We start from the raw sequence: 16,376 nt of genomic DNA, 5'->3' as shown, positions 1-16,376 counted from the left end.
AAACTTCTATAGTGATGATTTCAATTTTGTATTAATATTACCATGTTCCAGCAGCCTTAGTCTATCGCGGTACAAAAAGTCTGTGTAATTACAGTAAACTCTTGTAAAACGTATGAGTTATGATATGAAAACTCCATACGCGGGTGCTGTTGACAGTAAGGAATAAAAAGATATTTTCATTTGTCATAGTTCGATCAATAGCTCTACTTTTCCATCGATTAGAGGCTGACATCGCAGTTTCTATAGTATCTTTTACTTCAAGTTCTTTGGGGTAGAAAAGATGTATAAAATCACCGAAACTAGGATTATTTAACGACTAAAGCTCAATTTAGGTTTCTTATGTAGGAAAATGCATTCTGAAAATCTTATTCCGTGAAAATTATTCCTCGCTCGCTCTACGTGTATTTCTATAAAAAATAGAAATTTAATGTTTTTCTTTTCTCGCTTATCGCTTATATTGTGTACCTACATGTATTTGTTCACTATTTGCATGTCTTGATTGGTTGTATTTTTCAGTAGTATGGCTGATTTTTTCATGTATTTGATCCAAAGAAACTGGACGCCTTAAGGATATAATCATTTCACCCATGATTGGGTTATATATTTGCTCTAGATTCATCCCTCTACTGAAAGATAGTCTCCAAATACAGGTATAATACACCTTTAATTTCCCACCTGTTAAAATACACAAAAATAAACAAAAACTAGTCAAGAAAATAAAATAAAATATATGTACAGTGGAAAACTCACTTGTTTATTAAAAACACCCTTCAAAAGCTTGGTTTATGATTCTGGAACTACCCAAAACCTTTTGTATATTAAACTTTTAAAAGAAATATACCAGATGCTTTCGACACAAATATTGAAGTGGTGAAAGAGTAATCAAAGGAACCATTGTTATAGCAGTAATCAAAAGAATTTAATCCAGGGACAAAGACCAGACATGGAATACAGACATACACAACAGAGAACATAAACTAACTAAAATCATACATACAAACTAAAAAAAAAAGCAAATGAGCAACTCGGACTCCACTAGTCAAATACTAGCTACTTTAGCAGTATACTGTCTTCCTTGTAATATAGGCATATTCTTATAAGGTACAATAAATATAACAACTTTAATTGTTTTACGCAGATTATGTAACAGTTTTATAGACGCTAAGTTCAATTTGAAATATAGCATTATAATTTCCACAAGATAACATTTAAACATTTAAGGATGAATTTTAAATGCAGAACTTAAAAGTTGTCGTATGAAAATTACTTTAGAAATGTAATAAACCAAATGAAAAGTTTTATATTGAAAAATGATCGCGACTTTATACTCGGCGTCACATAAATAACATACTGTTAAAATTTGAATAAAAATATTTTCTACGACTTTATTGACACCAACCGTCGTTTAAATTGTCTTAAATGACTTGCTCATTCGTTTAGCCAAACGGCTTCTCCCTAAACATTGAATCGTTAAATTCCGGTCAGATTTTAATTCTAGGTGGCAATATTTACAATGGTGAATGTATTGTATTTCTCCATATCCGTTTTATATGATCGATACTGAAAAATGATCAATAAGTACTTTCAAAATATTTCAAAGAAATCACTTGAGTTCCAGTGATTTGTTTTCTACGTATTTATTAAAGAGTAATCAAGGGAACCAAGGTTACAGCGGTAATCAAAAGAATGTAATCCAGGGACAAAGACCAGACATGGAAAACAGACATACACAACAAAGAACATAAAGTAACTAAGATCATACATACAAAGTAACAAAAGCAAATGAGCAACTCGGACTCCACTAAAAACTGGGAGCATGGACCAGGTGCACCGTTAGGAAAATAGGAATAATTATAGGTACATTGATTTGTGTAATATATAATCCGACTTTATTATCATTTTTAGGCATATAAAATGAATGAGGTGTCGATGTTATGAAGCGCCTTTTGCAACAGTTTACTATATTCAGCCGATGTACTTTGAATTTGATTAGGTATTATTTGTAAAAGTATTGGATGATACATATAAGGATGAAAAAATTCATTACATAGAAAACATAATCCAAGCTAAATCTCTTCCAAACTTTTTAGTGATTAAGTTCATTACTGTCAAACCAGTGATGGTTAGATTTTGCAAAAAACTTAATGACCTGTTCCTGCACTCTTATGAGGCTGTCTTTATAGCTGATCTGATACAAAAGAAGGAACAACGTTTATCTAGATCCTTTAATCTCAGTTTCCGCTATATAAATAACGTTAACAAATACTAGTTTTGGAGATTTGATACATCGCATCTACCCCAAAAAACTTGAGATAAATGATACTACAGACAATGTTAAGTCAGTCTCATATCTAACCTACACTTAGAGATCGATGTTAAAGGAAAACTATTGACCAAACTTTACGACAAACGTGATGACTTTTCTTTCTGTATTGTCAACGTTCCTTTCATGTATGGCAACATCCCTTCAGCACCTGCGTACGGAGTTTTTTCGTATCACGACTCACACGTTATGACAGAGATTGTCGTAACTACGCAGACATTTTCTATCGCGCCAGGACTCTTACAGTGAGGTTTCCAGAACAGGGTTATGTTGCGACAAGATTGAAGTCATCACTACAGAGGTTTTATGGTCGTCATCATTATGAACTCGTGGATCGTTATGGTATATCCATTTGCACCAAGAAAATTGATTTGTTCATCGTGTCATAGTTTTCCTTTCCTCTTTTGTCTACCCTGGACTTGACTTTTTATGAGTAACTCGGCGGGTGTTTCTAGAAAAGCAGAGGACGCTTACCCTACCGGAGCACCTGGTCCATGCTTCCTGATTTAAGTGGAGTCCGAGTTGCTCATTTGCTTATGTTACTTTGCTTGTATTATTTTAGTTCCTTCATGTTCTTTGTTGTGGATGTCTGTTTTCCATGTTTGATCTTTCTCCCTGGATTACTTTCTTTTGATTTCCGCTAGAACCATGGGATCCTTGATTACTCTTTCAGCATTTACACACAGTAAATTTGAGCAGATTTTTGGGCATCAAAATTTAAGATTACAATATATGGAGCATATTCAATCAATATTGACAATGATATTTTAATTTAAGGGTAAATTATGCTATCTTATCTTTAAGGTATCAGAATTTAGATCAACTTATTTTTAACTCGTTGTTGTTCATTCTTTAAAATGTCATTGTCAAAACAAGTTTTTATACAATAGAGTACGTTAATATAGTATATTAGCTTTCCATTGAGCTTAAGTAATATTTTTTTCAACATTTTTGTGCCACCTCTATCCTTAAAATATCTCAATTTGAAGGAAAATGCTAGCTTTAAGCTTATAAAAACAGAAAAAACATATCTTCTCATTTCATTTGCCTGATTGCCAGTTTTGGGGTGATATTAGTGATATTATTGTAAACAAAGAATTTTGGGAAATTCATTATTTAAACTTTCTCCACTGCTGACGCGTCGGTATTTTTGCCGATATTTCTCTATTTAACCTAAAATTGAAATTTTTCCAAGTAATCTGTAACACTTTCCGAATAAGATGTGCTTCAAGATGAATATAAATGATCGTTAATGATACACAGTAATGTTTTGGCATTTATAATGAAGGTGTAGTGTTCCAAACTTTTTTGTCTAGCATAAGTGATTTATATCTCTTTTAAATAATATTCCAAAAGACGACATAACATTGAAAGGAGGATTTGTGAATTACATATAATTGTATTTTGTTTCAAAGATCATGAATTTGATATGATTTCATGTGCTATTAATCATTTAGATGGTTTGTACGAAGCAAGTTCGTGAATGATTGGTATACCTTGACCCAATTCCAGTTTAAAAATAATTACGTACAATGACAAAATCAATGAAATCATTATTTATTGTTTTTAATCAGTCAATCAAAATACTTATAATAATGATAACTAGAAATAATGTGAGCAAGTGCACAAAACGAATACCACACTTCAAAGGACTTCAATGTAAAAGTTTCAATTTAAATTAACTCCCTTTTGAATCCTCCAACAGTAATTATCTTCCAACATCGTACCATATTATCTTCAACATATCATAATCAACCATCCTATAAAATTTCATCAAAAAACCTGGAGTGATTTTGAAGGAGTTGCACTAACTAGGTTACAACATGTATAATCTTTAATTTGGATCATATGACTTTGGACTACCCTGACTGTAATTGATTCCTTCATGCACACATATGATACTCAACCTTCCTATGCAATTTTACCGAATCCTTTGAGCGATTAACTGGAGTTGCGCTTACAAGGAACGTGGACAATCCGACGGACAGACAGACAGGAAGACAGAAAGTGTGTTCCAATATACACTTGGGTATAATAAGACAAATAAACCTAAGATGTTACAACTAGCACAGATTGGTTTAGTTGTCTTTGATAGAAATGTTTAAAAATTAAAAGATTAGATTTTAATTGGATTCATTGATAAAAACTGGTTTTGTATGCATTAAATGAATATTTTGCATCATACTTAAGACTTTTTATTGGGGTAGGGGTTATATTTCAAACTTTTGTGAAAATAAATTTAAATTGACAACTATTATTCTATGTTGCCAATAAAATTTATATCGAAGGATGCCAAATTTGAGACGTTTCCGTTTGCAACAAATTAAACTGATGAAACGTTTTATGGGAAATTAGAAATTCCCATTTCAGCATTTTTTTTTATTCTTATTATGAAATTCTCCACTAATCAACGATAGGACACAATGAAAATATCAGTTGTGAAACTTCTAAACAGAACATGTCAAATAGGCGATTTGGTACTGAAACATAAATACTCAAGAGGTTTTGACCTTGAAAAATGATATGTCAATTTAATCGATTCTTGATTTGGATGGAGATATGTTTTTTTGCATTTTACTAAAAACCGTATGTGAAACCAGAACCAGAGATATTTGATGATGTTTACAATTTAGTTCATTTTGTATGTCCTAGGATGACATAGACCTTCAATCAATTATGTAAAAAAATCCAAGTTTTTGAGCCAGTTGGGTTCAAATGTAGTGTTATATTAAAAAATAATTTTCAATGGTGATAAACTGATTCGTTAATGCGATGTATGAAGTTACATGAGAACAACAAGTTGATGAGTGATGATGAAACAAGATGGTCCTGGATCCACCCATCCCATTGACCAAAAAAGTATGTGTTATTCATTGTACCTATAAGGAAAAACTAAAGCGCATTTTCCACTATAACAAAACATTTTATTTCATATTTTACAAATGAAGCAAATTTTACAAATTGTTGTTTACATATAGTGGACATGACAACAAACCACACTGAGCCTCCACCATTTACAAAAGTCATTGTGATTGGTTGATTGACCAGCTTTCTTTGCGTTCCTATCCATTCATATTGCGATTACAAAAAATGTTGTTATTTAAACGCCTCTATAGTATTTTTTAAACGTACAATTTTTGAGAAAAAAAACATTGAAAACAAGTATACCATCTATAGATGTTTAAAGTCTCTACAATCTTTGCAGCTCCTCCATAGTGTGAATAATGGGAACCTCTAGTATATCCTGCAAAGTTCCGTTGTTCAATAAAAAAATGTTTATTAATGAAATATATTAGAATACCAGCAATAAATATCTTGTGAAATTCGCAAGTATTCTGGTGAAATTTTAAATACATGAATCGTGATAGTAGATACTTGAAATGAATTCAACATTTTCTACAAATAACAAATTAAATCGGCTTCACTTATTTATTTCAGTCGCTTGTTTCGACGTCGTTATCTCGTTGATTCCTTACCTAAGAAAATTGCATAAATTAGATGTTTATCTTGAAAACTTTGTAGAATATAAATTCTTTACATTCATTCTTGACACGCCTCCCAACAAAAAAAGAATTAAAAAAACTATCATGCTTTCGCAATTTTATATTTTACTTTTTAACTTTAAATTCATGCATGCAATGGACGTGAAGTGAGGGGTCAAGTTAATTGTTAATTTAAGTATTTTTCGGTGTTAGGGTTAGGATTAGGTTGTTGTTGTTGTTGTGTGTGTGCGTGTGTGTGTGTGTGATTTTGTTTCGTTAAAATTTAAGTCATTAACCGCAATGAACAGTCACTTTTAAATGGTAAGTTTAAAAAGACAACAATTGATAGCTATGGCATACAATATGTAAATCTGCGTAAACTAGTTTGGCTTCTTTGGTTCCACATGATGAACGACCCCACCTAACATAAGTTGTTCCATGAATATTCGTGCTGGTTTGTCCTGAAAATGAACTTCTGTTTAAGATAAAAATAATAAAACTTCTATTTATTGATTTTTCTAGTTTGGTCACTCTCTGTCTCATGTCTTGAAAAAGGTCTTTCTCCTTGTCCAGCAGTTACCTCTCCATCCGTTTTTCCCAAATATTTTCAGAGTTAGAAACACCTTGTATTGCAAGTATCATAAGAATAAGTATGGTTGCCTTAATTTTCTCTTCCTTAATTTATCTCACAATGCATACCCATTATTTCAATGTTTTGAACGTCTCTGTGTTTTAGCATGCAATGGAATTATGCTCAAGAGTACATAATAATATCTAATGAAATGTGACCAAAGCTCTGTTATTTTAGCATAAATATGACCAATGTAAACCTGCCATTTTCTTTAATTGTAGAAGAATAATCGTATAGCCCACATGACTCTAATGATTTCGGGTTTTTTTCTACTTTAAAGCTGCATTGGCTGCCAAATTTTTTTCAGTTCTGATTCTGCTGAATTTTGCAGATTCAATTAAATAAGTTAGTAGTAATGCAATTGAAGCAATAAATGTCGATAATACCTACAGAATATTGTGAAAACAACGTTTTTTTTTAACTCAGAGAAGATCGATAGCTCTGATCTAATTATTTTTGGCCATTACTTCCAAAGATCGCCGACAGGACATTCACCTGGGTTAAAAATACTTTAACCTTTGTAAAAAAAAATAACAAAAAGGGATACACAGGTAAACACGCGTTTTGTTTTCATTTCATTTCATCTATTTCTTAATTAGTTTTCAAATGAATAATGACCATATTTGAGCCACATTAGGTCAATTTCAAAAGGATCCTTGCGTTATATTCGATTTTGTTTTATTTTACTGCTTGAGTCCGTCGGACTTCCTTACCGTTGAATAACCACTTTCCTTTTGCAATCTGATTTGTTATTAACGAGGTGATCCTTACAGCACATGCGCGGATTAAGGTCACAAGAAGTCACATGCATACGGATTTATCTAGGTCGTTTTCTTTTTTTTTTTTTTTTTTTTTTTTTGTCTTGCAAGACAATAAATATATAGACACCTATTTCATGTATTTAATGCATTTTATTTGTAGATAAGTTATACAGGAAAGTACAATTTAGTAGAAATAATCCAAAGTTCAGGTATATTTCAACAGAAACAAAAATTTACGAAAATGACAGCTAATGCAGCTTTAACACATGCCTGTGCTTCCAGAGTCGTCGGGTCGTTAGTAAGAATTTAATTAACAAATATGTGTGTGTGTGTGTGTGTGTGTGTGTGTGTGTGTGTGTGTGTGTGTGTTATTAAATGATGTCAAACATATGCTTGAAACGTTTTGCATAATCTGCGTTGAAATAATGAAAGTTGATTAGCAAAGAATCTATACTGTCAACATAATCTTACTGTAGATCACAGCATCACTTTGTACGTCACAATTAGTTATAGGTTAACATGTATTTACAACATTTATAAGAATCGTTTATTAGCATCCACAAAAAATATTATGTTTTATGTATTATTGGTATACTTTTCAACCAACTTTCACACCAGAGAAGCTCGTTCTTATGTAAGAGTTACTTTTTATATGAGCACCTCCACTACCTCTCCCAAACCGATAGTGTCTCTTTCACTCAATAGTAATTGTGTAGCCGTTGTGACTTGGTTTTTGTCATTATCATTCCCGGAATTGTGAAATCCTATGTCTTTTACAATATCGTTGTGCATCAGTTTAATCACACTCCACCAGTAGTCATGAACACCAATGGAAACAAAGAGGAGGTATAAACCACCAGATGGCGCTTTGAATTTTCCCGTTTCTTCGTCGTATGCACTTCCTAGGTTAAGTTCCACACAGTCTTATATAATTTGTTTGTGTTTTAAAGGATCTTGTTATTAAATTTGAACTTCGATACCCAAAAAATGCGACCGGTTCTAGTTTACATGTGATACCTGAAAAAGGACACAACACTACATGTAATTGCCGAAATAATTTATATAGACACAAAAATAAAGTGCATAGAAAAAGTATTTTTCATTTTATTGCATCCATTTCATCGACCTCAAAATGTTTTTGGTAGAGTTTCCTCATTCTTTGTAACAAAAATAATTCCAAATCATCTTCCAAATATACAGAAGATGTTTTAAAAATGTTGGATTTTTTATCGGCATGTTTGTCCGGTGTGGTGGACGTTATCCCAGTTTCCTCTATATAGATAACGTATTGTAACGTTCACCGAGCTTGGTAATTTGGTGTACGGTTAATGTGCTGCCACCACCTGTGTTTAAAAGGTACACAGGGACCTCATAGTAAGCTGGTAAGCTAGTACTCACAGAAGAAACGATCACGATTTCTCAGATTTGTAACAGAGTGAATCTGTTCAGTTTTTAATGTGTAATTTAATAGGGAAATGATTGTATTATTGATAAGTGATACTCTGTTTAACTACAAAAGAACGTAAAGGCGATTTGCTTGCAGTTTGGATCTCTTCACCAGTAAGACTCTCGTGCAAGTGTCAATTCACCGGTATATACGTGTGTTTTGTGATGTACTACATTCACGAGGAAGCTAAATATGTATTAGGATCCATCCCGCCAGCAAATGAATGTTTTTGTCAGACGATTAAATAGATTTTTGTGATCGGTTTGGGATGCTATTCTCTCATGTGACAATTCCTAGGATTAACTACAATGGAACGACAAAGCCAGACCAAATGGACAACTATATAGGGTAATATGAAATCTACACAAATATGGAGCAGAATATATCTATTAATTTGAGATCAATATTCAATAACAGGACAATACATTTTTCTACTATGTCTTCAATATGTAAATGATAACAACACAATCTATAGTCAAAATACATGTATCATAGTGCCATGTGTTCAACCAGTCAACTTCACTGTAAAACCTACTTATAATGATTATCTAGTCATTCAATATTATGTTACTTTTAGTTAATTATAATATAGAATAAATAGTGATGAAATCAGTACTTCCTAGATTATCTTAGGAAATAGAAGTTTTTCTTATTTAGTAGATGATTAATTTATCCTTAATATACAGGAGTTGGAATTCCTTATTTAAATGCACCTTTAATACTGTCAAAAGACAAATATCATCCAAGGTCACACAGTTGAACAACCCTTACTAGGACTGGATCGGGTAAGGTCAGGCATAATTGTAATTTGTTTCCAGAGAATGGGTATTCGCAATTTAAGCATTCTACAACATGGAAACCCAATGTAATAGCATTAGCTAAACAACGTTTGAGTCTACATGTCTCGGAATCACCAGAAACATTTTATTTATGTTCTTTACTACAAGTATAGTCAAGAAACATCACAGTTCTAAATTTTGCAATTAATTTGGAAAATATCTAGTAGACAACTGCAAAAGCAAGCGTAATTAGGTAAATCTGAATGTAAATTAATAGCCAAAATATCTAACTATAGTTTCCATAATGTATGGAAAATCATTTCAAAAGGCAAGTTTAAACTAACCGAAAATATTAACTTCAGCACATCTAACCAGGAACCTCCACTCAAAAGAAAAAGAAAAAAACGGAATTCAGTCTGCGTTCAGTTAAATACTATGATGTCAGGACAACTACCGATTTCCAATAGGTCTACCGGGGAAACCCTGTAAAGTGGAAAAATAATCCCCGATAGTCATAAATTATCGGTAAAAGCTTCACAAAAATATGTTCACGGAACTCTAAAATATCTTAGAAGTGCAGTGAAATAATAATATCTGATATTTTAATACAATAATAAAGAGAAAATCTATCTGTAAAATTAGTATGTCATTCATACGCGCGTTCTCTATTTTTGTCTATATTTTGACTACAACAAAGTCAAGGTCACTCACTATCTCATTAATATTCAAAATGTTTACGCCGTCAAAACAAAAGGCGGCGCCACAATAGCTAAATTATACACAGACAAAAATGAAAGTAAACATGTGGTTTAACAACACGAGAAAACTACGGCTGGTTGAACCATACTACGATGATTTTAGTATTCAGGAGACACTGGATACAGTACCATGATTTTAAATAAAAGGGTAAATAATCTGAAAAGATAATTCCAAGCGAGAAAACAACGTTGTTTCCCCTATTTCTGAACAGAGAGGGGCGGTAAAAATTCTAAAATTAAGAGACATTTTGTCTGGGGTGACTGTTACAGTATTATAGTTATACAACCCTAGTTTCGGAGATTTGATACATCACATCTAGCCCCAAAGAACTTGAAATAAAGGATACTACAGACACTGTGAAGTCAGCCTCATATCTTTACCTACACTTTGTGATCGATGGTAAAGGAAAAACTATTGACCAAACTTTACGACAAACGTGATGAATTTTCATTCGAATTGTCAACTTTCCATTCATGTGTGGCAACATCCCTTCCCTAGAATTTTCATGTCACAACTCATACGTTATGACGGACTTTTTTACCACGCTAGAATTCTTACAATTAGGCTTCTTGAACAAGGTTATGTTGATACTAGATTGATGTCATCACTACAGAAGTTTTAAGGTCGTCATCATGAACTCCTGGATCGTGACGGTGTATCCATCTGCGAATGAAAATTGATTTGTTCAACGTGTCATAGTTTTCCTTTCCTCTTTCGTCTACCCCGGACTTGACTTTTTATGAGCAACTCGGCGGGTGTTTCTAGAAAAGCAGAGAACGCTTACCCTACCGGTACATCTGGTCTATGCTCCCAGTTTTTAGTCCGAGTTCCTCATTTGCTTTTGTTACTTTGTATGTATGATTTTAGTTACTTTCCATGTCTGGTCTTTGTCCCTGGAGTACATTCTTTTGATTACCGCTATAACCCTGGTTCCCTTGATTACTCTTTAAAGCCTTGATCGTAGTACAAATTCATTGCTATGTTTCTACTGGAATACTTCATCAGCCATTATTATTGATGGAAAGAGTTAACATTTTTATATTGTAACAAGTTCTACCACATGTTGTTTATCGTGGAAATAAGTGATTATTGAATGTTTTGTCTTATTTGCAGAATAGTCGGTGAGCGTGCATGATATAAACTTCCACGAGTTAGGGCTTGGGGTAGAACAAAAGTGTGTTCCCTCGTCGGAGTATATATTTACATGATACTACAACCCGCAATTAAGACAATAATATAAATTCTTTAAAAAGAACAGTAGTGCCAATTATGAAATCGTTTCTGCCACATATAGTTCTTGGTCCGATTTATAAATGGTTCGATGAAAATATATTTGGGGAGTGTGTTACATTTTCAAACGGACGTAGAACACGCAACCTTAATCAACCGCATGTGCATTACTTGTATTCCATTCCGTGTCATGTCAAACAATTTAACGTGTAATAAAATTATAATTGTAATTTCATACATATTGTATCTTCTTCGTTAATATCTTTATGTGCTCCACATTTAATGTTAATTTTTTGTTGTTCTACTTGAATTAAACTGTAACATATTTCATTATATTTTTTACACTGTACATAAATTGCTGTATAGATAAAATCTGGAAGTCTGTCTTTGTCCGGAAAATGATACCATCGAGAAAAAACATATTCCCGTTTATAGCCAAAGCATATAAATGGTCATTATTATTATTTTTTACGCGATTATTCCATTATCGGAACGCAATCCATATTCAAACTTTCGGTGACGGTAAGGTGATATAAAAACATTTAATACTTTACCAGTATATCACCAGTAAAAAGTTCTAGTACAGTGTTTAGTAAAGAGCAAAAAATAATGCGTTGAAAGATTCGGTAATGTGCAATGTTTCTGCTTGGTCTATGTATGAATTCGTAACAGTGATAACACTTCAGATTCATACATGGCGTATATTAATGTTGTAATATGGCTGATGTTCAAACTAGATGTACCGAATTTTCGAAGTGATACAGAACTACTTGATTTTTTTTTAAAGAATGGTCTGCAAATTGGTTGCAGATATGAAGTTTATTTGCTAGAATATGAGCGATAACCAACTCTACATAACTCTGTTTTCACAGGATGGGTCCCATTTTTTTTCTGACATAAAAATGGAGATCTCGTTACAATTCTTTCAATGTTTGCAATTGTCCTCTTTTTTCTCTTATATTTTAACTCTTTATGCAAAGCTTATTCTTGACTCTTACAGGTGCAGTAAGAGATTGTCCAATGCAAAAATGCAAGGAAGATTTGAAAATTCAAATTGATCCATTTGTAGCGAGGATATTGACAAACTTCAATTATCTTATTGCAACCGCGTGTACAACATACCAAACATTCGCTATATTTACATGAATTTTTCTATTTATGTTGAAGCTGTGCCTATTTTTAAAGAATTGTGCACCTAATATCCATTAAATAAGATATAAAATGATGTGTAGTACCGCATATTTTTATTTCTGGATTATTTGTACAAGCTTAAATGACTTTTATTGTTCAATTTAATTCAGCAGAGTCGAAGGACTCTCTATTCATTAACTTCTTATTATCTCTTTTTAAAATCATAAATTTATGAATAAATTTGAATAACCTCAGCCAATGTTTACAGCCTTATTTATCAAACGGAATATACCAAAACTTATTATACTTCAAATTATATCATTTTTGTCTTTATTCCCTTTTCTTTGGTTTCGTGTGAACGATGGGTATATCCTTCTTTTTTACTTTCTCACCGGTATTTGATTCCCTTTTTGTAATTAAACCGAAATGTTCACGCTCTGCACCTTTTTCCAAAATAGAACCTAGCAACTGGCTGTTGCGATAAATATCTTCTTTAAATATTGTGATAGGAACAGAACCAACAAAATCTAAAGTATTTCCCTTTTCAATGAAAAGTTTAAAAAAAGAGCCACCGTGCCGAGCTTTATCTCGCGAAAGCCAAAAACTGCTATTTCCGACTTGACGAAAGGTTCTGCCGGTGTTAACGCATTTTCTAGTGGTCGGTTTTGTTTCTTTGAACTTGTCCCAAACTGATTCGCCAGAATCTAAAAATTAAAAAATCACAACATTTTAAATAACAAATTATTCATTATGAAAAAAAGAAAAATCTGAATATAGAAAATAGCACCCATGTCACGTGGAGCGAGGTTTTGCATGGACTTTTTGTTTGTGTGATATTATATCAGCTGGTGGTATGTTTTTATTTGAACATCCGTACATTTTATGAGATAGGTAATTTATTATTACAACATTCCTTTTAAAGTTAATAACGTTATCTATATGAAAATATGTCCTATCCGATAAATGAAAGAAACAGTGGTTAATATCAAAACGAGAACTTTGTTCGAGAACTTTTTAAACTTTATATTGGTAGCAAATACAAATGTTACTTATATTGTTTTGTTTGCATCAGAATAATGATGCTGCAAAAATCTTGTGCACTCATTACAAAGCTTTAATATATAAGCAAAAACAAAGGGAACCTAGATTTCCCTTCAGTAATGAGTGGATGATTTTTTTTTCCTCAATTAAGATTAACATGCGAGCTTTAGGTTTAGAGTGTTGAGGTAATTCAAGTCAAGAATAGGCTAAAGGGGAATCAGTTTCTCTTGTGCCATCTGTAAAAACTAAAAAATGTAAAACGGCAGAAAAACCTCTCACAGAAATTTAATCAAATCAGCGACCAATGATTAATATGTCACATCGATTTGGAACGAGAGAAAAAAGTTTTCCGACCTGCATAAATAATTCTGTCAAGTCAATTTTCACGAGTTTTTCATATTGAGTGGGGCGAGGGGTGAACATTTTTATCTATACGATACCATCATCACTCCCGTTCCCATCTCCAGTTCCGTTTCCTCCCATCCCTCCGCCGCCACGTCTGGTACTACCACCTGCTTCATTTCCCTGACTTCCTTTATTAGAAGCACTCATCATTTTAACCCCAGTCAACAGCTTTATCATTTCTCTGTCTTCTTGTTGAGGAGTGGAATCTAAGAAAACAACAAATCCTTCTTCTCAGTCATTTTGAATATAAATGTATACAACATACCTTTAAAAAGAATACCAGCACAGTACAACAGAAACAGCTACCCTGAATGCCTACTTTTAATTGTATATATATATATGTCATGTATTATTTTCTACAGGCGCGGAAACATATCCCATTTTTATAGCTTATAATATACCTGTAACTTACCAATTTTCCAATTCGACTTCAAATATTCTTCAAAAGTCTCCCATTTTACAATTACAGGATTTAACTCCCTTGCTGTTTCGTAACTGCATTTGCCTTGGGTAAAATTTCGTTTTACCACACTGCAATCGCAGACTCCAATATGTGCTATTGTAAACGTTGGACAATACTGTACAGCTGATCTAAAGTACTTTTCTGAAGTATCTACTTCTTTCATGGAAAAGTAAATTTGGCCTAAAGAATTTTTTGTCCAATAATGCCAAGGTTGTTCCATTTCTCCACTCGCATTCCCTAGCTCAATTGACTTTTCTAAAGGTTCTATAGTGCCATGTATTTTATAAATAGTGTTTACTTAATTTGTTTTGTTTCACAATTTGTTCGCAAAGTCGGAACGATACACATTTAATGTATATCCATTTCAAGTCATATTTAAGCTTGATATAAAAAAAAATCCCTCATCACTATTTACCTTTTGCCTGCATCTTTTAAAAAACTGTATAAGTAAGCAGTCATACGAATATGAAAAAAAAAGGAAGGCATGCAGGTATTTCCATTTCCACGATCTTATCTTGAAAAACGCGCGTGATTCATAATCAATATACCTCTTTCTATTTTAGGCATATAAATTCCAATTTTATATAAAAAGACCCTTGTAACTGAGTATATTTATAAAAAGACGATGAACAAACCAGAACATTCTGCAGTTCTTCATGGCAACACAATACATAAGCTCAATATTACTTACTGTATTTTCAACAAACTCGTGACGTTTGTTGACAATATTCAGTTCTAAAATGTTGAGCAGAAAATAGAATAAAACAATTAGAAAAATCAGAGCTATCGATATGTATTTATGATTTCTTCTAACAGTACACAAGAAAATTATATTTATATTCAAAGATTTCATAATAGAACTTACTGTAAAGAACTAACGGGTTATAGTGGTAAAGAAACAGGTCAAGTTCTAATTTTGTCATTATTTGAAAATTTACTATTCTATTTTGTTGACTATTATTTTGAATAATTGCAAGAAATTAATTGTTAATTAAATTTAAAGCATATCCATAATACAAGAACCTAGACACAAAACCATGTATCACCATAGTTTCTTTTAAGTAGCAGTCTTCATACAAATCAGACAAAAGGGGATTCATTTAAATCAAAATCCCACCGATAAACTCACTTTTATTTCTTGTTCAGAAAATGTTTCTGATCAGTCTTAGTTTTTCATTTAGTCGTGCTTTTGAGATAAAAATCACATAAATTGTACATGAAGTTGGTACTTCGCAAGAGTTATCATTCTTGATTTGGTTTGATTTAGTAGATTTTAGTGAGAGATGAATAAACATGTTTTTCTCAAGATTGCAGATCTGAAAATGGAAATGATAATTGTAATGTAAAAATACAGCATATGTAAACTGAAAAACCATCGTTTGTTCGGTGAGTTTTTTCTACACAACATATTTATACCTTTATACTACATGTATAAAAATAATTGCTTTATTTTGTATTTCAAATTGTTTGTCCTTGCATTTCCCATGTTTGATATCCCTGTTAATTGGCACTGCGGTCTTTTTTGCTTCAATAACAACACTACTGTTTGCAAAACCTGTTCACAAAATAATTGGGATTCACACGATTAGGTTTTATTCATATGTAACAATACATTTTGGGGATCTAAATCATGGCATAAAAGTATTAAAAATTCTTGCTACCTATACAGTTCATGAAAATCTGTTAAGAGGGCGTCCATGCAACTACCAGCCGGTGGGTTGCACATGACAAATATTATTTTCAAAACATTTTCATCCGTTTCATATCACGAATGCATCCTTTCTCAAAGTTAAATGTTGGTTTTTGATTCACTGCAGCAATTAAAGAGAAATAAATTAAATAGAAAGTATTGAAATTCATTGAAAAAAGGGAGATAACTCTCTCACTTCGTGCAAAATTTAGTTGCTTTCTTATACAACTTTAA

At 32.4% G+C, this 16,376-nt stretch overlaps 1 protein-coding gene across 1 annotated transcript; it reads right to left on the bottom strand.

Moving 5' to 3' along the window:
• Window positions 1–12,639: 12,639 nt before the first annotated feature.
• LOC148626613 (uncharacterized) lies at window positions 12,640–14,714 on the bottom strand. Its single transcript, XM_088570752.1, has 3 exons — window positions 14,402–14,714; window positions 14,025–14,195; window positions 12,640–13,247 (listed from the first exon to the last, which is right to left on the bottom strand). The coding sequence occupies exons 1-3, from the start codon at window positions 14,670–14,672 to the stop codon at window positions 12,874–12,876; spliced, it is 816 nt and encodes a 271-aa protein (XP_088426878.1). The 5' UTR covers window positions 14,673–14,714; the 3' UTR covers window positions 12,640–12,873.
• Window positions 14,715–16,376: the final 1,662 nt, after the last annotated feature.

This window comes from Perna viridis, chromosome 2, assembly GCF_037379345.1.
Source record: "Perna viridis isolate PV_CMFRI_1.1 ecotype Kerala chromosome 2, ASM3737934v1, whole genome shotgun sequence".
Classification (NCBI taxonomy): Eukaryota; Metazoa; Mollusca; class Bivalvia; order Mytilida; family Mytilidae; genus Perna; species Perna viridis.
Note: the sequence above shows the minus strand (reverse complement) of the source record. Positions and strands in the feature narration are given on the sequence as shown.

Coding starts and splice junctions, on each gene's coding strand:
- LOC148626613 (XM_088570752.1), bottom strand. CDS start 14,672: ATGGAACAACCTTGGCATTATTGGACAAAAAATTCTTTAGGCCAAATT. Junction 14,196..14,401: donor GAAGTCGAATTGGAAAATTG/GTAAGTTACAGG, acceptor TTGTTTTCTTAG/ATTCCACTCCTCAACAAGAA. Junction 13,248..14,024: donor TGGGAACGGGAGTGATGATG/GTATCGTATAGA, acceptor TTTAATTTTTAG/ATTCTGGCGAATCAGTTTGG.